At 41.0% G+C, this 26,429-nt stretch overlaps 2 protein-coding genes across 4 annotated transcripts; one reads left to right on the forward strand and one right to left on the reverse strand.

Annotated features, from left to right (window-relative positions):
- The first annotated feature begins 573 nt into the window (after positions 1 to 573).
- On the forward strand, positions 574 to 16,122 carry LOC113139581 (occludin). Of its 3 annotated transcripts, XR_003296558.1 has the most exons (10): positions 574 to 809; positions 4,643 to 5,243; positions 6,660 to 6,851; positions 7,353 to 7,520; positions 11,110 to 11,273; positions 12,647 to 12,862; positions 13,502 to 13,673; positions 14,231 to 14,272; positions 14,477 to 15,138; positions 16,051 to 16,122. XR_003296558.1 is itself a non-coding variant. In XM_026322879.1 (9 exons), exons 2-9 carry the CDS (start codon positions 4,662 to 4,664, stop codon positions 14,576 to 14,578), a joined length of 1,638 nt encoding a protein of 545 aa, XP_026178664.1. In that variant the 5' UTR covers positions 574 to 809; positions 4,643 to 4,661; the 3' UTR covers positions 14,579 to 15,994. The 3 variants fall into 3 exon arrangements, 2 of the variants coding, with proteins under 2 accessions (XP_026178664.1, XP_026178665.1); XM_026322879.1 differs by lacking the exon at positions 16,051 to 16,122 and having other exon boundaries at positions 14,477 to 15,994; XM_026322880.1 differs by lacking the exons at positions 574 to 809; positions 16,051 to 16,122 and having other exon boundaries at positions 4,543 to 5,243; positions 14,477 to 15,994.
- A 759-nt stretch (positions 16,123 to 16,881) lies between these two features.
- Positions 16,882 to 24,969, reverse strand: nr2f6b (nuclear receptor subfamily 2, group F, member 6b). The gene is made up of 5 exons (XM_026323369.2): positions 23,121 to 24,969; positions 22,093 to 22,187; positions 19,765 to 20,099; positions 18,819 to 19,065; positions 16,882 to 18,426 (listed from the first exon to the last, which is right to left on the reverse strand). The coding sequence occupies exons 1-5, from the start codon at positions 23,387 to 23,389 to the stop codon at positions 18,152 to 18,154; spliced, it is 1,221 nt and encodes a 406-aa protein (XP_026179154.1). The 5' UTR covers positions 23,390 to 24,969; the 3' UTR covers positions 16,882 to 18,151.
- Positions 24,970 to 26,429: the final 1,460 nt, after the last annotated feature.

Genomic DNA, 26,429 nt, shown 5'->3' on the forward strand with positions numbered 1-26,429 from the left:
ACTAAAGTTATGCCGCCCAGGCAAGAGTTTGTTTTTTTCCATCAGCCTCAGTTTTCTAATTAGAGCCGGACAGCAGGTGTACTGTTGTACTGCTGCTGAAGAATTCAGCTCAGTTTTTGCTCTCATAAGCGTCTAAGAAGAGTCTAGGCCTCTGTTGAGGAATGCAGATGAACTTATACAATGATTACAACTGAACTGCAATGTGAACAGTGTTGTGAAACGGAATGACCAAATGAAATACAAACTAACAAAAAAGGAGGGTGAGAAACAAAATGCAGTACTCTTGACTAGTCAGGCAGGCATTCAGGAAACATGAGGAGTTTGAATTCTAATATTTGCATTTGTGAGTTACGTTTTGACCCAAACCTGAAATGTTGAAGGAGATTTTTCAATAAATCAGACATTTCACCTGTCCAACGTGTCAACTACAGTGTCGTCGCTGATTGGTTTTCACTAAATAAAGACGTTTTGAACACTATCTTTGTCCCATGTGGTCGCTGTAAATCGTAGAAAGTGCGACCTCTGGCGGTGGAAACGCGGCGGTGTTTGTATCGCGGACAGGCGGGACAAAGCGATTGTCCAGGGTGAGGAAACCGTGGACTGTCTCTGCCTGGGACAGGAGCATAAAGCGGAGTCCTTATACTTTTAAAGGTAAAAGTGGGTCGCTTTAAAGTTAATTCGAACACAGGGATAAATATTTTCCTCAATTGTTGTCAAAAGTTTCAGCGGAAGAGAAGATTTTGCAGGAACCGGGGACGAACTGTGCGCAAATTTCTCCTCCAGCGATCATCAGGTAGCGACTGACTAAGGTGGGTAACAGCCAGAGTGCTTTATTTTGGTTCTCCCATCAGACTAAAGCAGTGTGTGTGTGTGTGTGTGTGTGTGTTTGTACTCGGTCAACATCCTGAAGCATTAGATTAATAACTTCGACAGGTGGGATCCCTCATCTGCTTTTCCATCCCTGATTAGTTCACACCGCTGTTTGTTATTGATCCTTTAGGAATCACTTTAAAACCATCTATAGCTCTGCAGACACCAACCCGCCAGGCCTCTATTCTGTATTGACAGTGGTTTTCAAATTTACATAACAAATTCATGATTAAAACAACGATGTGTGTTCATAAACAAACAAACCAAACTCAGATTCAAAAGTGTGGAAACCAAAGCTCTTTGTCGATCCTTATTAATAACCAACAGATTAGGCATAAAAATACTATAATAATAATTAGGACTGATGCTGTGGCACCAATGACTCTTTTACTCTAGTGAAGGGTTTTTGTGTTGGCAGGTAAAATGAACGTTTCTTATACAACAGCTCTGCAACAGCTGACTGGTTCAGTTGAATTTTATTACTTCTCCATAGACTAAACCTACAGGTGTTTATAGTGTATATATATATATATATATATATATTTTAATCTGATTGAATCTATTTTCATCAATCATTCAGTCTATAACATAGGGTGGAAGTAGGGAAGACAAAGTGAATCAGTACCTCCCAGCTTCTGATTGGCTGAACACACCTGGTCCAGGTAAACAGCAGTAGTCAGGGCAGCTAAAGTTGGAAAACAAGCAGGGAAGTGACTCTTGAGGAACGTGGTCCCCCTGGTCTATAACATGTTAGAAACTACTAAAAAATACTGATTACAGTTGTCCACAGCCTAAATTGACATATTCACAGTGTCTGTTTGGTCCTACCAACAAACCCAAGCCCAAAAGATGTAGGTTAATATTATAGACGACTAGGATTGAGAAGGAACAAAAGAGTCTGTGTCAGTGGTTCAGAAATGTGCAGATTAGTTTTCCATCTATTGACTGATCAAATTGTCGACTTACTGTTTTATTTCTACCACATATCTACAAACACCTTTTTCTATATCTCAGCACAAGTCGACAGCCTCACATTAAAGGTCACCAAAGCCAAAATGCTAAATCACTGCTTCTCTAAGCTTCTCACTTTTTTCAGTTAGGCTGCCTTCGCTTTGAACAGGTGTACCTAAAGATTTGGCCCTCACTGCTTTTCCACGAGTCTCATTGAGCTCTTTGGTGATTGTTGCTGAAAACAGTGGGTTGTTTTTTTGGGCAGGAAGTCTAGGCTGACTCCTGTGTGTATGCCAGTGGGTCCCAGGCTATGCTGGGCAGGGGCCTAATTGTTTTTGACAGATGTGAGACATGTGACTGTATTACTGGAATTCCATTATCAGCGGCAGATGATAGAGTCTCTGTGTTGCAGTGGAGCTCAGGCTGTGGCTGGTGGGTGTCTGACCTGACCTGTGACTGAGGTCCAAACTCTGAGCTTTCTGCCCAGCATGAAAATGAGATTTGTGAGCCAGTTTTAGACAAACACCACTGTACGACTACTTCTTCCTCCACCACTGTTACTTCTGCTGTACTGCCACTGCTACAGCAAAAGCTTTGAGTAACAGTTCTTTATAATGAGCACATCATTCCTTTCCAGCTGCATTTAAAAGTTATTTTCATTCCAAAATTAATCAGCAGATTGTTTTTAAGTAATCTTTTCATTTATGTAATGTCAACATACTGGAAAATACCCATCTCAATTTTCCTTTAGGCCCAGTAAATATTTGACATTTTTGTTTTATAAATGATTTGTTGCAGCAACAGTCACTTGGCCTTCTGTTGAACACTCACTTTAGAAATCTGACATTAGAAGAAATTCAACTTTTGAGCCCAGACTGGCTCACTGGCTGGTTTAGAGGTGTTAAAGAGTTTGAAGATTGTAAAGCTTTTGATCCATGAAAAAGAACCAGTTGGGGCTCCAAAAGAGCTTTTCAGCTGACTGCATTTCCAGAGCCATGTGTCAAGAGGGGTAGAAATCACAGTAGTTTTGTCTTTTCAATTGAATTTCATTGCTTGTAAAGAGGTTGGACCTCAGATTATTTCCTGTCAGTTAAATATATAATCAAATCCAATATAATAAAACCCTGTAGTGAAACTAAAACCCGGTGGCTTACGTGACAGCATGTTGATGAACAATGAAGGACACCTGATGCCACTGTGCACAACCTGCCCATCCACCTGTCCTTCTTTCTCTCTTTTCCATCTCACTCCAGTCAGGAGCAGCACAGAGGAGCCCTTGTTTGATCCTCCCTGGACAGTGCCCCATTTTTCTTTTCTTTTCTTTTTTACCCTGACTCCATGGCAACACTGTTCTCTTTGACGAGCAGCCTTGACGTTTGCCCCTCCTGCTCCCAAAAACAAAGACAAGAAGTTATGGAGCAAAGAAGAGAAAGTGGGGTTGGGGGGTGGGGAATTGTGACCGGGACCAAGGAATAAGGGAGGGAATAATGGGAAGGTGTCTGGGCTGGAGTCTCTGAGGCGAGACCTCCTCTGCAATCTGAGCCAGAGTCCCATAAAGAGTAGAGAGTTATTAGGCAGGACTGAAGACTACGGCAGTGCCAGGGACTGTCTCTCTGTCTGTATGTCTAAACTTCTGAATGGCTGAGCATCTTGGCCATTTCCTCCACCAAAGTCCCTCCAAGGTGCCTGAACAGGAGCAAAATATGGCTGGAAATGTTTTTGCTATGAAAATCAGAACTGTGGTGCCACTTAAAGACAATTAATTAATCAACGGACACCGTTAGTGCTGACACAACTAATAAATGGATTGCAACAAACAATCGTAACTGCAACTAAATCTAATAATGATTGATAATCTCCAGTCTACCTGGAGATTGATAATCTCCAGGTGGCGTAAATATTATTTTACAGTTTAATTTTCTTTTCATATTATTGTAAATGTACAGTGGTTTGGTTTTATTCTGATAGAGAATTGAGCAATTACTTGAAAACAGATGAATGGATGACAACGTCATTTTGTCACAGCTCATGAATCACAGTCTGTCCCAAGTTCATTGCACTCAGCATTATCTTCATATCAGGCTGAGGGAAATAAGAAACAAAGGAAAACAGGCCCTAATGTTCTGTCTTTTTTATCATGCACAGTAAGCGTGACCTGCTGTTTGCCAAATCCTTTCACTCTAACCATGTAGGCAGCCTACTCCCTGTATGAGTCTGTAGAAGAATGGCTGTTGTTCAGCTAATATACACTGTGGCCTTGAATATCTCCTGTAAAAATTAGTAACAGAAAGAAATCCTAACTTAGCTGGAGGGCTAGTGTGAAATGTTCAAAGTGTGAGTGGACGTTGTGGTGGCTGCGGAGAGACTGTTATGGCTCGTGAAGAGGCAGAAAAGGAAAGTATTGTTGTTTGGCTGCACTCCTCCTCCTAGCACCGACATCTCCACACTGGCACTCTGACTTTCCTGCTTCAGAAACCTCATGCTCAGTCCTCCAATAGTTTTATTTTCTTCTATGCTAGAGAATGAGGGCGATCGTAAACTAGTGCATAATGTTCAGATAAATGATAAGCCCTCTGACAGGGAGAGAGAAACCTGCACAAATAGCCCTCAGTTGCACCCTCATAAGTCACACTCCCTTGGAAACGGTAAAACATTTACACTGTTCTGTTATTGACGGTCACGCCTCACTTTCCCATATCTCTCCACGTAGCATTACTCATATCAGTGCTGCTGAGGAACAAAACCGTAAAGCTCTTAGCGTTGTGCAGTACACCTTGGCCTTTAGATTAACTCTAAACTCTTTTTGTTTTGCTTTTTACAGTTTCGGATATCTTTGAGCGATGTTTGACAAACAGCACTACGATAGTCCACCTGTCTACAGTCCTCCTTTCATCCCTCCATCCAACAATGGCTTTGGGCCTCCTGGCAGCTTCCATGGTCCTCAGAGTGATTACAACGCATACCCCCCTCCACCAGGATCTTACTACATTGAGGACAAACCGCAGCACTTCTACAAATGGCGTTCACCTCCGGGCATCATCAAGATCATGATGGCTGTGGTGATTGTTTTGTGTGTGGTGATATTTGCCTGTGTGGCTTCCACACTCATGTGGGACTACCAATATGGAATGGGAATGGGAATGGGTTACTATGGTTCTGGGATGGGCTACGGCAGTGGTTATGGTGGGAGCAGTTATGGTTCAGGATACGGTGGTTATGGGGGCTATGGAGGTTATGGCAACTACTACGGCTCCTACATCTCACCTTACTCGGCCAAAACTGCCATGATTGCCATGGCAGCCATGAATTTCATAGGAGCACTGGCATTTTTCATCTCCAGCTTTTCTAAATCAAACATGGTCCACAGCAGGAAGTTCTTTCTGATCCTCTTGATAACTAGCGTCATCTTGGCTGTCCTGCAGGTAACTGTCCTCATTCATATTTTACTTTTGCCACATCTGTTATTTATGTACTTTTTGTGTGAAGGAAACAGTACACAATACACAGTGAAATGTTAGGAGAGCATTCCTGTGGATGTCTAGTTTTAATGATAGATGATGATTTCATCTATCCAAAAGGAATTTGGAAGTAACTGTTGCAGGGGACAAATCAATCGTTCAGTTGATAAATGCCATGCCCCTGGAATGATATGTAAATGCATATGCTTTCAAAAACCCTAAATCCCACAGGAGTAATCTATAAACAGGCGTTTGTGTACAGTGTTCAGAAGTCAGTGCTACTGAGTCCGTCTAAACACATGTACCGTACATACAGTACAGATGTTCATCCGAGATCAGCCTGAGAACGTTTTCTTTAGTATATAACAGTACTGCAGCAGTAAATCTGCACGTCAATGTAAACACACTGCACGCAAAAAGGAAATAAGATGGAATTTTGTTTGCTCAGGAAGTAAACAACTTGTAGGCAAGATGCAGGGCAGGAACTGGTAAATGACAGCAGATTTAGGAAAACAGCTCATAGTCCCTCACAAAATAGTTACCACTAATCAAAGACCAGATCTTGTGCTGTGGTCAGAAGCACGGCGGGTTGTTATATTTTGTGGAACTCACAGTACCAGGGGAGGATGCGGTAGAAATGACCTATGAGAGATAGAAGCTTAGATATACAGAGTTGGCAATAGAGGCAGAGAAGCATGGTTGGAAACCTAAGGTCTGCCCAGTGGAGGTTGGCCAAAGGGGTTTTGTTGGCAGTCATGTCCCTGTTAACTGAACTGGGTATAACAGGACTGAGCCTAAAGCAGGCAGTCAAAAACATGGCTGACACAGCAGCCCTCCACTGAATGGCTGTAGGTTCAAAGAACGATGGTTGATTGGGGATGCCCACTTGATAACACTCATAATCTGCCTGCATTCACACACAAATTAGGCTTGACATCATGATAATGTGCATCTAAAAATATCAAAATATGGCACAACCTGTCCCTTCAGTTCTAACCTGTTTGTTGACATTCAGTGTGGGAAGGGGAGCCTTTATTATATTAAAGGTTTCATTTCCTGCTGATCTCAAAGTATCTCAGCAAATTTTGATTCAAGTAGAACATGCATTTCTCAAGCCTGTATGAGTGTTAGTCTTTATTTGTTCTTATGAAATCTAACACAGATAAAGGGAGAACATTGTCCATATCACCCTTAACACTGTGGATGTTTTTAGATAGAAAAACATCAGAGAATAATCAAAGTTTCTTAGTCCAGAATAAAGTTGGCTCTTTTTGTACTGTGCCCTTTGCACGTCGTCATTTTTGAACTGAATACTGTGGCGTCTTTTCAGCGAAAGACTAACAGAAGCTCTAATTGTACTCACTCCTTGTATTTCTTTAGGGCATTATAAACATTGTCTACATTGTCGGGGTGAACCCCATGGCCCAGGGCACCTCCAGTATGATGTACAACCCGATGCTTATGATGTGCCAGAACCTCTACCAGACCAGCTACTCTCAGATGGGAGGAGTTGGAGGCTTCCCCATGTACAACCAGTACCTGTACCACTACTGCTTTGTGGACCCACAGGAGGTTTGTAGCTTCTCCTGTACATATTTTGTGGATCTACAGTGCAGGATTAGTTCAGTCTACACAATAAAGTCAAGTAGATGTAGTAGTTAAACAATGGCCAAATAATTGTATATTCGTAACATTATTTAAATTGTTTTGGGCTGAGGCTTTAGGTTGCAAATTGTGAAGGGCTACAATTGAATTAGGACTGTGGATGTCCAGTTTCATCAGTGTATCTTTTTTAGATTCTTAGTGGCCATCAAACTTTCTGGGAGCTGAAGCTCAAGGGGATGTTATCAAATCGCTTTGTATTATATTATTGTATTATAGACCCAAATAAGCAAAACAAAGAAAAGCAACAAATTGTGACACCCTTAGGAGTTTGTAAGAAAAAGGTTTCTTGTAAAGGACTTTTGAATTAACTAAGGATTGTTTGTTTCTGTGGCAAACGTAGCGTGTAAAGCTCTTATAAATGTAGGAATATTGTCTTTTTCTTTTTTCTTTTTTTTTTTGCTTTCCTAGGCAATTGCCATGGTGTGTGGTTTCCTGGTTGTCATTGCCTTGGGTATTGCAGCTTTCTTTGCACAGAAAACTAGAGGGAAAATATGGCGCTACGGGAAACCAAACATCTACTGGGAGGAGCCTCTTGTCGGAGGGAAGGCCTCAGAGGGCAGAGATGTAGAGGAATGGGTAAGACAAAATAGTAGACACAGTTTAATAAGACTGGGTTTACATGGGATTTAAAAAGGAAAAAAAAAAACCATCACATTTTGTCCCAAACTGACCTGGTGTTTTTGTATGCACAGCTTTCAGTGAAATGAACAGGGTTACAGAGGTTAAATCCAGCCTAAACAAGGTTGATGGAATACAGATTCCAAACCAACAGATTTGATCAGTGATGAAATGACAGTGTTTTTTTTTTTTTTTCTACATAGAAGATTCAGCTACCAAAACTGATTGACATGGGCTTTTCTCCCTCTGTCACCAAATTGTGTGGTGACTTGTTGTTTCGTAGCAAATTAGATTGCACCCGATTTTTTCATGATGCCAAGTATGTCATCAGTCAGGTAAACAGCTACTTAAATAGTCGTTAGTTATAAGGACAGGTTAGGTGATTTTGGTGATGTAAATGCTGTAAATAGCCGAGCTGAGACCTGCACATTCCTGAGGTTGGTTGGTCACTTGTTATGCTATGTTTAACATAACTTTGCCTGCATGTCCAGGTGTGCCATCTGTCATATGATTTCATTGAGTCTTATTGAGATGAAAGTCCAAAAGGAGCGTCCTATATTGGGTTTCATCTGTTTAAAGGATCGTGCAGGGAAACTGACCCACTACCGTAACTGACTGAGTCACTTCAGGGTCAGAGCTGATTGCAGTCAGTGATTGTTAGCTCATGGTCTGCTACCTGGTTTCACTCTGAGTAATCATTAACCACTAGTGGAGATAGTAAACAGGCGAGTGGTTTCTACAGAGCCTGCCTTCGGGTTTTTAAATGTCAACAACATGCTTGTCATATGGGGCTGTTACCTGAGATATGGGTTGATAATTGACTTGACCATCCACTCTTCAAATGACCCCTGTTTCAAACAGTGAATTACAATAAATCTAATTCAAAAGCTCAGGTTTGACATTTAACTAATCATCATATACAGCATATAAATGAAAATCCTTCAGGCAAGGAAGAAAACAATAATTAAACCAACGTAAATACTGCTCTCGCACATCCCCCACCTGCCAGGCTCCGATCCACCGGTCCACCATCCAGGGTCCATTAGGAGCCCAAGGACAGACCATTGTTTTGGCCAACTGTCTTGGCTTATAAAAGCAGCTGCTCAATTTTTGGGAATTTTTTAAAGCCTTATGTACAAAAGATCCATCCTATGTTTGTTGTTAAAGACATTTAATATTTCAGACTTTGAATTTATAGTAAGCATGTATGTTGGAATTTGGTGGCCTGACTAATAACTATATTACTATACTTTGAATTCCTGCTCTGCCTGAGAGTGGCTGAGAAGACAGGGTGTTATGTTGGATTATATAGAGCTGTTTGTTTTTGAGAATGGTTGTTATTGCCTAGAACATGGCATCATGCACACTGAAGTGTACAGACAGGGCAGAGTAGATGAGACAAGCCTGTGACTAGTGCTAGTGTCTAATAATGAGCCATACTTACTGATGTCATCAGACTTATTGTAGTTACAGTAGTAAGGTGGATACTATAACTGCATTTAAAAACTTAAATGTTGACATTTTTCTTGTCCTGCTATACGAAACAGTAGATAATATGTTTAGGATAATTAACATGAATCCTGGACACAAACAGTTATTTATTCTAAGATAAGAAAACGCCCTGTAGGAAGTTTGTGGGACATACTGGACTTTGCCCATGAAGACAGAAGCAGGTCAGCAATTTTATTATATTGTTATGACTGCACTGTGACCATCACCTGCCTTTATAGCTTTATAACAAACCAGTCGGTTTAATGAAGCTGGTAGCAGGTAGTGGAACCTCATTGTTGCACTGCCTGCATACTGCATCTGCACCACAAAGTGAGTCATCGGGCCTGTTTAGCTCCTGCGAACACATGGATAGTAACAGTTTAAGGCTGTGGTTGGTTTGAGCTCAGACCTATCTCTGTTTGTCGTGGAGGCCTGGCTCGCTGATGACCTCACACACTAGCCTCATTCAGCTCACCCATTGGGGACCACATTGTGTCTGTTGTATGAGGTCATCGCAGTCGTTTCTGCAGGGCTGTCTTTGCACTGGAAGCGAAGAAGTGCTGCACAGGTGGCGTGAAAGCATCCTGAATTAAAACATCCGTACACTCTTTATGCATAGCATAAAAAGGAATGACTGATTGTTGTAGTTTATGGTTCGATAATCTAACGTTGCTGACAGCTATTTCAGGAGGAACATCTTTCTAGATCAAAAATTTTAAACTTTCAGGACTGGATTGTTATTTAGATAGTGATATAAACAAAAGGAGCTTGTATCAAGCTTACTCCAGTACATGCTATATCACATCACAGCAGCCACTGAGCGCGTTGTTGGGATTCTTACATGAACTGCACTTGTCAAGTGGGATTCTCCTGCAGCTGCGAGAGGGGAAACTCTCATACCCAAGCACTCCACCCACTATGATTATTATTTTTTGGCGGCTAGGCTGATGTTCGGCCCTGCTCCTGCACTGTTAGGAATTTAGCAGGCTGCATTGTGATGCACCATCCCAGGAAACAAGGGGGTGGATGTTTTGTGTTGAATTCCTAATTCTATAATTAATTGGCAGATGTCCGATATCTTATTTTGAGCAGAACTAAATCATGCATGGTTTTTCCAGAAACATGCATTTCTGAAAATAATATCAGGTTTATTTTGTTTTTGTTTTGTTTTATTAAATACTTGACTTAAAAACAAGAAGTCATTTCGTTGTGGTTTTAGGGGCTGTACATCCTTTTTGTGTTACTACATGTGAAAAACATTAACCCTGTTAGTTTTCCAGGGAGCAGAGAAACAGTTAGACCTGTTAAAGTTTATGCATAACTGCTTTGTTAAGGTTTGTTCTAAAAGGCGTCTTAATGATTGATACATTTACTGGAAGAAACTGTGTTCATCCCTGAGGCTTTCATTGTGAGGAAATCCCTCATGTGTTCTGACCTCACAGGAAACAGTTGCAAATACAGATTAAGGCGATTTATTTATGTGATAGACAGTTTCCTTTTTTTTCTTCTGGAGAACCAATGGAGGAGTGTATCTTTTAAAGGTGTTCACAAAGACATAAGATAATACAGTGAAGTGAAAGCGAAGCTGGAATTTTTATCCGTTATTTTGGGTGTATATATTATATCCTTAGCTAATAATTTTAGGTTAAAATGCTGTCTATGAAAACTTAGATGCTCCAATACTGTAAACAAGAAGCTATAAAAAGTATCATGTTGCAGACTCAAAGGTGATTATTTAGTCAGTGTTGGGTTTCTTCCCTTCTCTTGACCCTTTCAAGCACTTGGGACCAAACAATTAACCTACATTGAGGAACTGGACTGTGCTGTCCAACTTTATGGCTCACTGCTCTCTCACACTTTAAGCGTTAATTGCCATACTTTTGGCTCTGGTGTAAAGGAATGAGAGTTGTATGAGGACAGGTGGTGACAAATAAAGACTTCTTTAACAGGATGTCAGTTTGAAAATGAGCCTGTGGTGCGCCCTGCTCTTTGTGAGGGGTTTCAGCTGTTTGTGTTTGCTGAGCCTGTTCCTGCTGTTTTTTCCTGCCCACTCTAGGTGAACAATGTGGAGGAAAGCCGCAGCATTCAGGATGCCCCTACCCTGCTGGTGTCAGAGAAGGGAGGCGGGCTGCTCAACGCCTCAGGAAACAGTGTCATCTCCTGCTCGCCAGCCAAGGCTGACAGCAGCTCCTATAATGGGGACACCTACGACAACAAAGAGTGGGTGACCCTCTTTACTCAGTCTACCTTACTTTTTAATTGCACACATTTGCTGTATATACATTCACTTTTCCCATTATTCAGTGTTTAATCAGTAAATGAACTTGTTCAGATGATGTGGTGGTTAGCACTTATTTGTTTTTTACATTACATTTCTATTAATAACATAAATGCAACATTTGAGTGTGTTCAGTGTAAAGCGAAGACTCCACACAAGCAGTCAACATCCAAATATGTGACTCACAAACAATATCTAATCACTGCTCTGATTTAAAGCCTGTGAAAACATATTGCTGAGCCCACAAAATAAAAAAAAAAGTATTTGTGGCCTTTAAGCCCTGGCAGGATTAACTCTACCTCATTTTTTCCCCTCGTGTTCATGAAATTCTCTAAGGACAGAAAAAGCTGAATCTTTGTTAACTAATGTTGTCGGTTCTATTCAAAACAAAACTTTTATTTTGAAGCACCTTAGTTTTGTTATTGTTAATGTCCTTGGTCCTGCAGTATATGTGGCTAAAATACACGTTTTTGTATAGTTCAACCTTTGGCGAAGTGTTAATTCATGTAAGACGTAATCATGAAGACCTTAGATCGGACAATACTGTTAACAAATAGTTTTTCACTGAAACTGTAAAGATTTTGAGTCAATTATAAGTACAGATTATTGTTATTTGATCATTTCCTCCCTCAAAAAAAAAAAAAAAAAAACCCAACTGGCATTTTCATAACCAAAAAAATGTTAACCTGAAGACCTGCAGTGTCCTCTGTTGACATAATGCGGCCTGTTTTGGAAGAACCTGTAATAACTGGATTTGGATTCCTTTACAAATCCCTACAAACCTACAAAATTAAGCATGTTTCCCGCTTGTGTTATTAAAGAGCCGTATCTGCTTCCTGCTTACTGACCGTCCTTACGTGGCAGGTTTTGTTCTTGGAAATCACATGTCCAGCCTTTAGGGCATTTACTGTACTTTGACTCTACTGTTCTACACAGACACTGGAGTCTGTCTTTAACCTCATTGTTAGTATATTGTGTTGGCATGTTGGTCAAAAGCAGCAGCTAGATAGCTCAGATTAGAATGAAATGGAAGCAGAAGCAACTAAGTCACCAGAACCTCTAAATTGCACCCATTATTAATTATAAAATAAGATAATAGTCTATATGCAATGACTGCCATCATATTTTATGTTTTTATTTTTTCATTTTTTTCATGAAAATCTTTGTCTGGAACGTTTCTGAACAGATCTAAGAGGCAGAGTTACTGTTTTTTGAATCAGAATCAGAATAGGTTTTATTGCCAGGTACAGCAAAGAACACTTTACAATACTTTCTCTGTGTCTAATAACTTTTCTCATGTGTTTCCGTCCTGCAGATACTCAGATAAAGCAATCAGCCGAACACCAGAGGCTTTCTCCCACAGTGGAGGGACCAGCTCCAGCCCTTCAGAAGAGAGAGGTGGCCGCAAACCCTCTGCCAACAGGGGCAAGAGACGCAGACGTAACCCAGAGCTGGATGAGTCTCAGTATGAGACAGAGTACACCACAGGAGGAGAGACTGGCAATGAGCTCGACGTAGAAGAATGGGAGAGGTGAGAATTAAACTTTCACTGCACTGCTGCATCTGCGTAAAGCTCACACACAGCTTGGATTAGAGACTGAAATGTCATTAGCCAAGAACTCAGAATGTAGGTTGCAGTCAAATACTGTCACTCCCCCTAGACCAGACCTAAATTCTCAGATTTAAATGAGTAACTGTGAGCTCAGCTCTGTGATCAGCTTGTGAGAAAGTGTCTTAATTCCCAGACAAATGCTGCAGAGTGTCTGTATGAAGCATTCATGTATAGAACAGTAAACACACAGACATTTAAAAATCAAAGCATGGAAAAATCTACAGTCTGTATATACTTTAGCCTGTCCAGGAGGGTAGTTAATCCTCTGAGGCATGTCGGTTAAGTGGGCTGTACTTAGACATGACGAGAGAATTAGGCCAAAGGTACGAAACATGGGAGTCAGTGTAGTTAATGAGAAAATATTCCTATTTGGCTGCGGTTAGATTCACCCACACTTGATAAATATCTCAGAGGGAAACATTTATTTTGGAAATCGCTCTTACGGCATACCTCCACTGCGTTTGTGTGGTTCAGCAGTAAACCTCATAACTTCACTGGACATTGTAAGGTGTGATTTCCATGTCTTTCTAGTGAATTTCTGCTCCGGTCTTCTTCCAGTATGTATCCACCAATAACATCTGATGCTCAGCGTCACGACTATAAGAGAGAGTTTGATGCCGACCTTAGGGAGTATAAGCGCCTGTGTGCTGAGATGGATGACATTAACGATCAGCTGAACAAACTCAGTCGACAGCTGGACACACTGGACGACACGTCTGCCAGATACCATGTAAGATACTGTATACACAACACTCACCTGTGTTTGACACTCCCTTTATATTTTATCTACATCTTCTAAACAAGAATGCTACAAAATGATACGGACAAAAAGGATATTAATTGTAATAGGAATGGAAACCAGTCAGAAAGCAAACCGACACGTCCAAGTTTCACAGTTAAGCAGGAAATCTTTCTGTGTACTGGATGTGCTGAAATTTCTAAGAAGTGTTATTGGAAATTATGTAAATACTATCCACATGATGGACCACAGAAATCAATTTAACATTCACCCTTAACTTTGGATTCTCAGTTGTTGAGTCTTATCTGATTTTGCTTCAAGTTCAATATTCCCTGTAGTGCCAGGCAACTTTTTGGAATATCTCTCTCTCTCTTTCTCTTCCTCTCTCTTTTCTAACTCCAGCTGCCTGGCTCAGTTTTTAATGACAGTGAATAGATGTAAATAGAACTCGCAGAGACCAAAACACCCAAAAGACAAGATTCCTTCAATGGGCACTTTGTTTGTAAGGGAGTTGTGATCATAAATGTTTTTTCCGCATTTTTCCAAAGGCTTTGGCAGAGGAATATAATCAACTAAAGGACCTGAAGCAGGTGAGGAAATATTTGTAAAATCACATGATACAGAAAGTTACTGTGGTAAAAAATGTACTATATGTATTTGCTCTGTGTTCCTCTACATTTCCCTCAATAACAATCTGTCATAGAGCTTTTTTTATTGTTTATAGTAAGTTGAAAACCATTGTTATACTGTTTATTAGTATTACATGACTCATCTGTGCTCTGTCTGTCCTGTAGACATCAGACTACCAGTCTAAGAAGAAGGAATGTCGTGCGCTGAGACACAAACTGTTCCACATCAAACGCATGGTGAAGAATTACGACAAGACCCACTCCTGAATCCACTGAGTCCTGACTCTCAGCTCCTTGGTCCACACAGTAAACACTGGCATACACTGGCCGAGATACACTCCAAAATACTGCAAAGACTCTGTGACACGCTGAGACCAAAGTTACCTGTGAAGCACCTACACACACTGGATATGGAGGGCGCATGCACACACACACACACACACACACACACACACACACACACACATAACACAGTAAAACTTTCTGTATTTTAATAATCTTGGTCTAAACACATGTTTCCGTCATTGTCTTTGATCAGTTATACATGAATAACTGCTTTTTTTATGAGAAAATGAAAGCAGGGCCCTGCGTTGTAGACACAGTTGACCACAGCAAACACTGCCATTTTCTAAAAAGGTTCAGAGGTTGTTTGTGGTGTCCAGCTACTTGTGGGTGTCGGAGAAAGGTTGTTTGAAAATCACCTGACCTTCATTCGCCTGTGATAACACCGTGCTTGGTTTCTGTGGCTTTGTTTGTCTCCAGATTTGCAATTTTTCTTATCTGCAAAGATAAGAAGTGGAACAGTATTGTAGCAAACGCAGCAATGGGTGAGACGGGTTTCTGAGGTTGCTTTGCATGGTGTTTATGTTTGTCACAAATTAACTTTAGTTGTGTTTTTTTTTTTTTTTTTAATCTTGTGTCAGTGTTTGTAACTAACTTCAGTGTGAGTGGAGTTCATGGCTCTATGCTGGGACCATGTGTATTTTCCCATGTACTGACTTTTTGTCTAAGCTAAACTGCTGAAACTGACTGCCATAGATGCAACGAGATCAAAAAGGGGACAAACTGGTCAATCAGATATGTCCTGCATTGTTGTATTGTATTTGTTTTAATGAATCCTCTTCATACTACGTACAAAGAAAAATTTACACCATGCAGTTTTCTGTTAGATTCAGCAGATAGCCTAGCATTTGTGATGACACTGTTATTTGTACCTACTAAAGGTCCATAGTAGCTTGTTATAATAATCAGTGATCAAAATGTGTTTAAGATATGTAAATTATTAAAAATAGCCAAACTCTTTTGTGTTGTTTATCATGCACACTCCTCAACAGACACGAGAAATGTATTTCACGTTCTGACTGTCTCTAAGCTGTGCTCATCCTTTCATGTGATTCTTTACCAATGAAAATGATCATCTGTCGTAATTTTTGTTAATCCACTTCATGTGCTATGATCTAGTGTACGTTATAAAATCTAGACACACTTAATTTGTCATGCGTTTGTATTTTTATGAAGAGCATTGTTGTCATTTTACAAACCATTTGCGAGCCATTTATTTTTGTATGAATTTTTTTAATGCTATTATAAAAACACATTTTTTGTAACTATACTTCCAAAAGTATGTCTAAAAAGTATTGAATTTAGTAAGCAATAAACATTTCTAATTCCTCAAAAATGAATTAACCCTAATTCCTTTGCATTTTTTTCATTTCTTGTTTTTTTTTCTGACCATATAGTGGCTTGGAGATTAGCTGTGGCTTTGTGCATGTGCAGTGAGCGTCCAGCAGGGAGAGCAGGAGGACTTTTTCTGCCAGTAAAAGTTGATCCCAGTGAGTTTAATGTAAGCTGTTACTGCCCTCTGGTGGTAAACTACCGTCGGAGCCTTTTACAGAAGCTATTCAGCACCAGAATCATTTTCTTATTTCTGGGTAAATACTACACAGTAATTGTCATCACAGTATAGTGTTTTGTTTTTTTTTTGTTGTTCTGAGAAACACTTCAGTCTTTTGAAAAAAGTGAAAAATCACAACACAAGAGTTTTTATCACATAAATGATGAATTGATAACTTTGGAGTTAAGATTACTGGGTACATCTTTCTGATTATTGCATTCTCACAGGTTCTGCAGATCACTATTTATATTTCAGCAAATAACACAAAGGGACTCAGGGACTGTGGTCATGGATGTGTGTTTTTTTTTTTTTTTTATAATAACAGACAATACAAAACATACACACAAAAACATCCCATAACATTGTCTTTCAGTCAGTTAATTTGGCAAGACAAACATTAGTCACATTGAGCTGCAGTTCATGGCACTAATTCTCATGAACTATATAATATATTTTATCTCAGTACATAAACACCAAAACCTTTACACCTCAACACACAGTGTACCAATAAATTTAAAAATGATGAGAAATGACCTCTGTCCATTAGACCATGCTTTTGAGGGGGGTCAAAAATGTGATAAAAATCCTAATGAGCTACCTCTATCTTTATAAAAGCAAAAGAAACTATAGTTTGTAGCGATTAATCAGAAAAGCAAGAGTCGCTTGACGCTGTAGCTTTCTATAAATGATCAGTCAAACTTTATTTAACTTTATATTCTTAAGTCAAAACTTTCAGGGAGTATTCTGCGTATGGTTGCTGTGACAATGGTACTTCAACACATGAATAGTTTACTTTACAATCTTTGATGTATAAAAGATGAGGTAATAGTGTTAAACAGGGATGTGACTGTCTGAGGCGCCAGCGTGTGTTTGAGTAGATTGACCTTTAATCCTGTCGATCCTACTGTGAGAACATTATTGTATAATGTACTATATTGAGGGAATAGGCCATCATTAGGGGAAATCGCACAGTCAAGATGAGGTTGGACCAAGCAGCTGGGAAGCCTGGTTTAGCATAAAGACTTGTAACAGGAAATAGAAACGTTATATCTCTCACAAAAACACTTTACTGGTTTACAGGGGTTATGTGCCAGACTGGTTAACTTACTATTTAGCCAGTAAGTTACTGGGAGTTGCCACTGGTTTTGTGGCAACATCTCTGAGCCAGTCCAACATAAGCCCCCTCTAAAATGATAAATTGTTACTTTTATAACCTGATTTTTACACAGATGGAACAGCAATGATAAAGCACGTAAGCAACAAGCTTTGGAGTTGTTGGCAGGTGGCTTTGGTTACCACTGGACTGAGTCAGGCTGTTTCTCTGTTAATAGTCTTTATGCTAAGCTAAGCTCCCAAACATAACCTACAGACATATAACAGTCTTATCATCTAACTCTGCAAGAAAGTGACTAAGCATTAACACCCCAAATGTCAAATCGTTCTCTAAAATGTATAATATACAAAATATTTCTCGTACAATATACATGTCCATGCCTCTTCTTAGTTTTAATGCTATACAGACACTTTGGGGAATAATTGTACACACATAGCCTGGGCTCAAACTCAGTCACATTGGGGGGAAATATGGGAGGAGGTAGTACAGGCACATGGCCTCATGTTAACGTCTGCTTTTTAACTTTTGTTTTGTTTAGTTTTTTTTTTGTGTCCAGGATAAGATGGAGAGAGATCAGATGGAAGTCAGAAAAAAACTGACAAGTGCTGCAAACATTTATATAAAGACAATCACATATTTAAGTTTCCCTGACAGCAGCTTTGGTGTGACTACCACCAAACTTTACAGAGTTAATGTAGGAAAAACTTCCAAACAGGAGCTTAAACTCATGAGATCCCAGTTTGTACTTGATATATGTTAATACGTGTGTGTAATCTGAGCTCTGTTCCTCTGCATCTGATCTCAGTCTGTCTCACTCTGGACTCAGCAGACATCACTGTCCCTGCGCGTAGGGCCAACCGATCGAGCTCCCCGACAGCTGCATGTCTCGGATCAGCGTCTCAATGGGCGTTTTGCCCACCAGCCGCATGAAGAAGAGCTGGGAGATGAGGTTGGCTGGCACGGCACGCAGCGCGGGGAGACGCAGCAGTAAACGGCCAAAGCGCTGAGGCTGGCTGGGGTATTGCAACCTCTCGTACTCTGCCAGAGCAACCTGGGCCTTCTCCTGCAGGGACTCCACGTGGGCTGGGTCTGTCAGACCACACGCATCTATAAGGCAAAAAAAAAAAAAAATGTTATCACCTTTTTCATTTTTCTGTGGCTCTGCTATTGTGCTATTGCCTATTTTCTGTTTTACACTCCTTTCTTTAATCCTGTGTCAGATTAGCTGTTTTCTCCTCTGGCTGCAGTTTCATATTTCATGAGCATGTAATTCTTGGCAAAAAAACAAACCAAAAAAAAGATAATGAGCACAAGTTAAATGATTCCTTTAAAGGAAGTTCTCTTCTTTATTAGTCCCACTTTCAAGTCTGCTGGCTCAGAAACTTAAACCCTTGTCTGTCACACAGACGGTTTTGTTTTGGTTTTCTCTGAAGACACTTGGGGTCAGTTTACAGTAAAGATATGCAGTTACAGATAACCTTGCGTAAGGCCTAACTCACCAGGTGAAAAGAGTGCAATGGCTTTGAGGCAGCTGTACTCAGCTGAGTCCACCTGCAGCCTGTTCAGCTTGTCCACCTGATCCTGGAAAACTCTGACCTGGTCCATGAAGGACACCACGCGTTCGGCCGACATGGGGGACGAGTGAAACCCAGCTGCTGCCAGGAGAGGAGCCATCTGCAGAGGCAGAGCAGACTGAGCTGCGTTCAGAATGAACAGCTCGCTCCAGCTGAGTCTCAGCAGCGCCACCTGTGGGAGGTAGTGGAAATTAGAGAAGTTGGTCCCAACAGGCCTTTGCCACAGTGAAGAGTTTGACTTGTTACAGCAGGAAAAGCACAGATGATACTAGCGTGACAGTGGGCTTTTATTATTTATACCTGTGCTTTTCCTGCGGTGACGTGTCAGAATGCCTGCTGTGAAACTGAGCCTCCTGTAGGTTGCAAATCTGACGCATCATGAGGTGATTAAACAGACATGGAGGAGGATGAGCAAAATCATACTAATCTTTTTCAGATGTCTTCAAACCACTAAACTATTCTCAGAAAAAAAGGCTCACAAATCCAAAAATCACACTAATTAGTTTTACCTGTGTAGTTTTTTTCAAAGTAAAGGGGTATGTGTGTGTTCACACACACACTGACACACTGAGGGTGAATTAGCACATCTTTATATTCTTTATATTGTTTATATTTGGTGCTACTTTATAAAAAAACTACTTTGAATTTCAAGTTGTACATTTTGAATTTAGTCACGTTTTTCAACCCAGAGAAATTGTGTACTTTAAATTAAAGGTAACCCTGATGATTGTTTAGTAGATCATTTTGTATTTTATCACTTCATCACTTTAAATAAATTTCATTGTGGATTATAAAAAAAATTACAATTATTGGGTATGACATTGGAGCGGAGGTTTAATATTGAGGCTGAAACTCTACATGTCTCACTGACCTGCTCTGAAACTGGGAGTTCTGGGAAGTATGGGATGTTTCTGGCCCACTCTATAGTGCTGAAGAGCAGCCGAGCAGCCAGCTCACAGATGCTGTCGATACCCATGACAGAGGCTCCGCTTGCAGACGCCTGCATCTGTGCCTGACTGTAGGGGGCCCCATAACGGCTGCTGGGGTACGGCTCAGCCCGGAGGAGCTGGGAGATGAGCTCTGAAACTGGTTGCCCGTTGAAATAATCTGCCCCAATGTGACCTGGTGCTGCACCTCCAGTCCCTCCTGCCAGGGAGTTTGGGCTGATACCTGAGTGAGAGGGAGGAATCCGACCCCGCTGGACAGCTGCAAGAAAGAGGGAAGAAACACAAATGAATGAGAATCACATACACTGACTGAAAAAACTGTAGATGTTTCTTACACTTTACTGTACTGCTGCACCATTACAAAGCTAGACTTACTAATAAGATCAGAACCCCAAAGGCAGAAGGATGTTGCAGAAGTCAATTTATTTTAAAATAGAAAGACCATTTGTGGCATTGTCAATATTTTCTTTATATAATCACTGGGAGAGCGTGTGACCTCAATACACATTATCCATGGGAGAGAGTGTGGTCTCTGCTGACACAGTCTGAAACTGGGGTTATATTATACAAGATTACTATTACAGACTTCAGACTGTCAACTGACTTAATATTTATTATGACAGTGAATTAAAACATTACGTGATAATTAGGGCTCCACTAACTGAAATAAAAATCTTTACACATATTTACTAACCATGAAGAAAATAGACAATTAGTAATTAATTGATTTTATTGCATTTCCAACACAGCGTACTGTGTTTTGTGCAAACTGGTCAACCTGCCGTTGTTTGACTCATCACTGAAGCCAACGGCTGCAGGGAGCCAAGCACTGAGGTGAAAACACGTTTTAGTTGACAGTATAAATATTGTGGTTGGAGGATAACTGGCAAGTGTCACGCCAGTTTCTCGTGAATTCAGGCCTTCCTCTGTGAATTCTGAGGTATTCGTGTGTGTGTGTGTGTGTGTGTGTGTGTGTGTGTGTGTGCATGTTTCTGAGTATTTGTTCTTATGCTTATTGGTATGTAAAGGAGTCGTTAAGTGTTGGAAAGCAACTGAAATGTACATGCACAAGTAGTTTTACTTAACCTGACTTCAATTTTAAACTGTTTTATGCAGTATGTCTACTCCATTAAATTAGGTAGTGTTTTCATACCATTATATGTATTTGACAGATATATTTATAAAACTGTTTACATTGTTTATACTTTTTTATCAGCTTATATCTGCAGTCACTGAGTTTTTGTTAGTTTTGCGACCACTTGGGGGCAGTGCAACAATCCTAAACACAACACTGACACAGCTTTGTCACTTTTCAAGTTGATATGATCAACTATCCCTATTAATGATATGTGAACCTGTGGGGAAACAGTTGCCAATGTATCCATCTCTTTTGAGCCCTGGTTTCAGCCTGTTTCTGTTTCTGAGGCCCTGATTCACCTGTTGGCAAACTGACTTTAGCCAAATTAGCTGTTAGCAGTTCCTGTCACTGATGGACAAAACAACTACCCATGGATCCCTGTGACACCAAAGGAAACTTTAAACTGCGATTATTCTCAAGTGAGTTCTGAACTGTCTTTTAGTCTGTAATTTCTGAGCGGATTTGTGGAGGTTTATTCATGATGGACATCAGAGACAAGGATGTCTTCAGGGAAGGTGTACCCAGTAGTGAATGATTTCAACATGTGTTTGAGGTTTGAGTTTGGATTTGAAAGGATTGAGCTTATTAGCGGCGTCACCCTGCAGAATATCCAGGTCTATTATAGGATATGTAAATAAAATCCCTTCCAGAAGCGTTGGTTATATTACCAGGGGACCATAGGGAATACTGTTTCCCATACAAATGATGCTTTTGTCTGTGTGGTATTAGTTGCTGAGCAGGTAGTGTCCATTGGATTTTGAGAAGATTTTTGCAGCGATGTGGCTGTAAAACAAAACAGATCCCTGAAAGCCACTGAAAAGCTCTAGAGCTCAGGGGAACTACAGCAGCAGGTGATCATCTCTCTCAGTCCCCTTTATGCTGCACAATGTCACTGAATCTATTCTTAAGATAAACAAATTCATATTAAAGTACAGGCACTTCCACCATCATCAAATCTAAAGTACATCAGTAATTTCAGATGCTCCTGCAACATGTTTCTCTCTTTTCTGGCCCCTCTGGCAAGGTAAAACTCAGTCATGTGGCTACTAATTCTGAAAAAAAAAAAAAAAACTTCTTAACCCCTCAGTGTACATTGACAGCAGAGTCTTGGTACCTTCTTTGCGCATCCCAACACGGAAACATTTCTTCAAACGACAGTATTGGCACTGGTTGCGATGATGCTGGTCGATTTGGCATTCTCGATTTGATCTGCACAAAGGGAACAAATGAGAAAACACTTAGACTGAAGAGTGAAAAACATATGATTTGCACTAATATTTGATGACATTAACCTGGAAGTTGCTTCCGGAGCTTTAAATACTTCCAGAGAGGAAGTTTAGTTTGCATTTTCTTTTCTCTCCCTCCCTCTCTCCCCTTAGTGACCCCTATAATGAGTGAACTGTGTGAGATGGCGTGGCTGAAAAGCTATCAAGGCCGTGACCTTAGTAAATCATCAGCCCTACACGTCCTTGTGCTGCTTTTTACGGCAGGACGAGGTCTGTCAGCATTTTATTAAGAGCCCCATGACTACCTGACCAAAAAAAACAAAAAAAAACAAAAAAAAACAAAACACCTTCCATTCAGAATTAGTGCAGTATTATGTGGAAGAAATAAGCTGAGAGCTCCATGGGCAAGAGCAGAGAATTGAGTTGTAACTTTTTGTTCCTGTGGTGAAGAATAATGCAAATAATGAGTGTTGACCTTCTGAGAAAATCCATCCTCACCTGGTTGACCTTCAGGGCTTTCGTTTCTGGGGATTTTTTTTTTTACCCCTAGGGCTGTTTGTGTCACTTATCCAAGGTTGGAACAACTTCATCTGCTGTTTCTTTCACGTTTGGGTGTACAACAGCTAATCGAATATTTAGCATTTACAAGAAATAATTGAATTAATTATTTAATAAACCCTGCTTTATTACGGTTGTGTGGAGCTGTGTGTGTTAATGCACATTTGTACAGTATTTGTCAACTTTTTCTATAAAAACATAATTTATATTATTATATTACGGTTATGGTTGCTAATAGATACAATAACTACATTATAGTGTGGTAGAGTTAATGAGGCATGCCTTCTTTATCTCTGTATCTATTGTTTATACTATGAAGACAATAAGGCATGAATGTGCATCTCCCAGCTGCCCCTACCTGCAGGAATAGCTGAGGTTTCGCCTGATGCTCCGCTTGAAGAAGCTCTTGCAGCCCTCACAGGTGAACACGCCATAGTGCTTCCCGCTGGACTTGTCCCCGCACACCACACAGTCCACCACACAGGCCTTGTCCTCGTCCCCGACGTCCACATCGCTGCTTCCAGCCTGGGGCGATCCTTCCTCTTCCTCCCTTTTCAGGTAAGCCTTCTCCCCGAGTCCGTTCGTGTCCCTGTTGGGGTTTCCCCATCCCCCGCTCACCATGGCCATATTCTCTAAGACAGGCAGTCCTGTGAGTGGATCATACACAGACCGGCCCTGTCCCCCAGCTTCCAACTACCCTCAAAGTCTAAAAACTGATTCCAGACTGAAAGGCTGTGACTCCCTGTTTGTTATCAAGACTGGTTCTGTCCAAAAAGACCTAAAAGTCTGATAAAAAGTTGTCCGGGGCTCCCCTGTGTTGACCTTTCTCCCCTTTGCCGTCTGCTTAGACTGACCTGGAGGTCTTCCCCCGTGCTGTTCTCTCTCTTGTTTAATCCCTCTGCTCTTTCTCTTCTTGTCTTTCACCCCTCTGTTTTCTGATGTGACCTCTGATCAATGCCTCCTGAGGTCTGAGAAAACTTCAGACACACATTGAGCGGTTCAGAGTTCAGGCAGGAGAAAAAGGGTGCAGCCTTGCTCTTTTCACAGGAAACAATAAATTACACTTTGACTCCCTCTTTCTTTCTCCCTCCCTCTCACTTTCTCTCACTCCGACAGCCCCCCTGGAAGAAGTGAAAAAAAAAAGAAAAACACCTCACCTATCCTTAAGCATTGTGGCGAGGGGCGAAACAAGAGTGGTTCTCCAAATGAAACAGCTCAACCCCTCTCACAGTGCACGACTTTCTCCCAAAAGGACAAGCAAGTGGGAGGAAATTAAAACAGTTCTCCTTCAGGCAGGGTTAAACTGCCCTGCCCTCTCCTCCAACTTATAAACTAGTCCAACCAGTTCCTGCAGAGGTGTTATCTGCTCATCTGAGGCTGTTCTAGCCCAGACTCACTCTTGACTTGTCTAGGCTGTTACTGAAACCGAGGTGATAGTGATGAGGAGGAAAAATAAGAGATTTTGCTTTGGAAATGCTCATTCACATATCCCAGTAGAAAAAAAAGAGAGAGAAGGTGACCATAGTGCCACTTCAGATATATAGTATAGTTATATAGTCATTTTCTGGCTTGAGAACATTTTTGTGACACTGTAAATAATCAGAAAAGATCCACATTTGATATTAAAACAAAAAGAGCAGTGAGAGAGTAGTAGAGTCTGTTTACTTCTAGAAAATAGTTTCCACTGGAGCAAAGTTCATCTAAAAAGTCCCTCTTTTCTCTTGTCAATGGTGAAATGATGTTTTCTTGTGGCGAGTCTATGATGTCAGAGGCTCAAATGTCAGACAAAAAAAAAAACAACACGCCAAACAAAAGCACAGTTGAGAAATCTCCTTAGTCGTAGCTGCACCTCCTCTCTTCTCTTTTCTCTTGTTTTGTCAGTGCTTGTCCATCCAGCAGTAACAGCAGAGGCCAGAACCTCTCTGCATTCCCTGTCAGCGAGTCACAGTGTACTGTTGCACTCTTTACTATTCTGCACGTCCTTTTTTTTTTTTTTTTCTTTTTCTTTCTTCTGGCCAGGGCAGGAATAAATTAGGCAAACCAGCGCCGGAAAAACGCAGTCACAGACCTTTTAGTGAAAGCCAGACGCTGCAGTGGAGAGCAGCCCAGAGATAGGCTCCTCTCCTGCTCCGATCAGTCCCCTCGCTGTGTCTCTGCCTGGCTCCCTCCTTTAGGGAGAGTGAGCGTGTGTCTGTGTGCTCAGGGATTTGACACTGCTATTCAAGCCTTGCCGTTGCCATGGTGCTGGATGCCTTATAAGGCCGGAGGAGTCAAAGAGCACATAGTGGGCTGCAGGCACACACATACACACACACACACACACACACACACACACACACACACACACACACACACACACACACACACACACACAGAAAGAATGCCTGGCTGCATGGCTGCCTGCCTGTTTCTCCCTTGACCCCTGGCCAGCCTGGGAGCAAAGGGGAGTTAACCCCAACACTGGACAAAGAGGGGGGGGGGGGGGTCTCAGGTCGGCACACACAGCGAGCGCATGGTAATCACGCTCGTGTTCTCCACTCTAATCCTTAATACTTCCTACAACATTGTTGACCCTATAATAACAGGGAGGGCCTGTTGTTGTTGAGCAACTTGTCAAAAGGTTATATGATACACCACCAGCTTCTTTTCACACCTGCTGCTCACACTCACAGGTGAGTGTGCCAAAGATCTGGGTGAACTATGTGGCTCCTGAATGGTGCATGTACATTTTAAAGGTTGGATTAGTACTGCTGGTCTGTAAGGTTGTTGGACCTGTGTGAGACAGACCAAAAAAGAAATGTCAAGTGAAGAAAAGTTGATACAGTCACAGTGTTCCTAAGTAATTACACCCATTCTGGACGATTCATTTACATACACTGCCAATGTTCGGGGTCAGCTCGGTGTGGTAGTGTGCCCTATATGCAATGAGATGGAAAATAAGGGGTTGGATATCAGGGTCAGGGTGGTACATGGGCATGTAACACACCCAACACCAGAGTTCACCTCCCAATAAAGACCTGCACTTAACGATGTTTTATTAATTAACTGAAACCATGTGCAGATATTTCAGTAGGTGATGCCGTCAATGCCATCAAACTCCATGCCAACTGTTTGTCCATCCTAAAACAAGATAACCTAGATCCTATCATCGCTGTTCCTTTTTTTAAGATGTTAAAAAGCTCTCACACAGCCACAACATATGCAACTGTTTACCAGTCTGTTCAATTAGCCTGTCATATCCTGCTAATTTGATTTACCAGTTACAGGAAAAATAATTGCTGTCTGGCTTGTCTTCACAGGGAAAGTATTTTTCTAGTGAAGGAGGTGCAACGTTTTTGAACTACATGTGAGTTGTAGTGCGTTGTTTAGTGTGGCTGCTATGTGTACAAAGTGCAAGACTTTGACATCAGAGACTGGAGTTTCCATCCTCTCAGTCCTGTGTGTGGTTAGCTTTAGTCAGCAAAAGCACACTGGAAATATACTGGGAATATTTTACAGATCTGTTCAGCATCAGTGTTGTGTGACACATTAGATACATGAGTTAACATTTCCTCATTCATTTAATAATAAACACAATCTGGACAACAATACATATCTGTCAAAACTCAAAGCTAGGTGTTTGGAAATGGGATTTGTAAGAGACAGGGCTGCTATGTGTGTGTGTGTG

Source organism: Mastacembelus armatus, chromosome 4 (assembly GCF_900324485.2).
Source record: "Mastacembelus armatus chromosome 4, fMasArm1.2, whole genome shotgun sequence".
Lineage (NCBI taxonomy): Eukaryota > Metazoa > Chordata > Actinopteri > Synbranchiformes > Mastacembelidae > Mastacembelus > Mastacembelus armatus.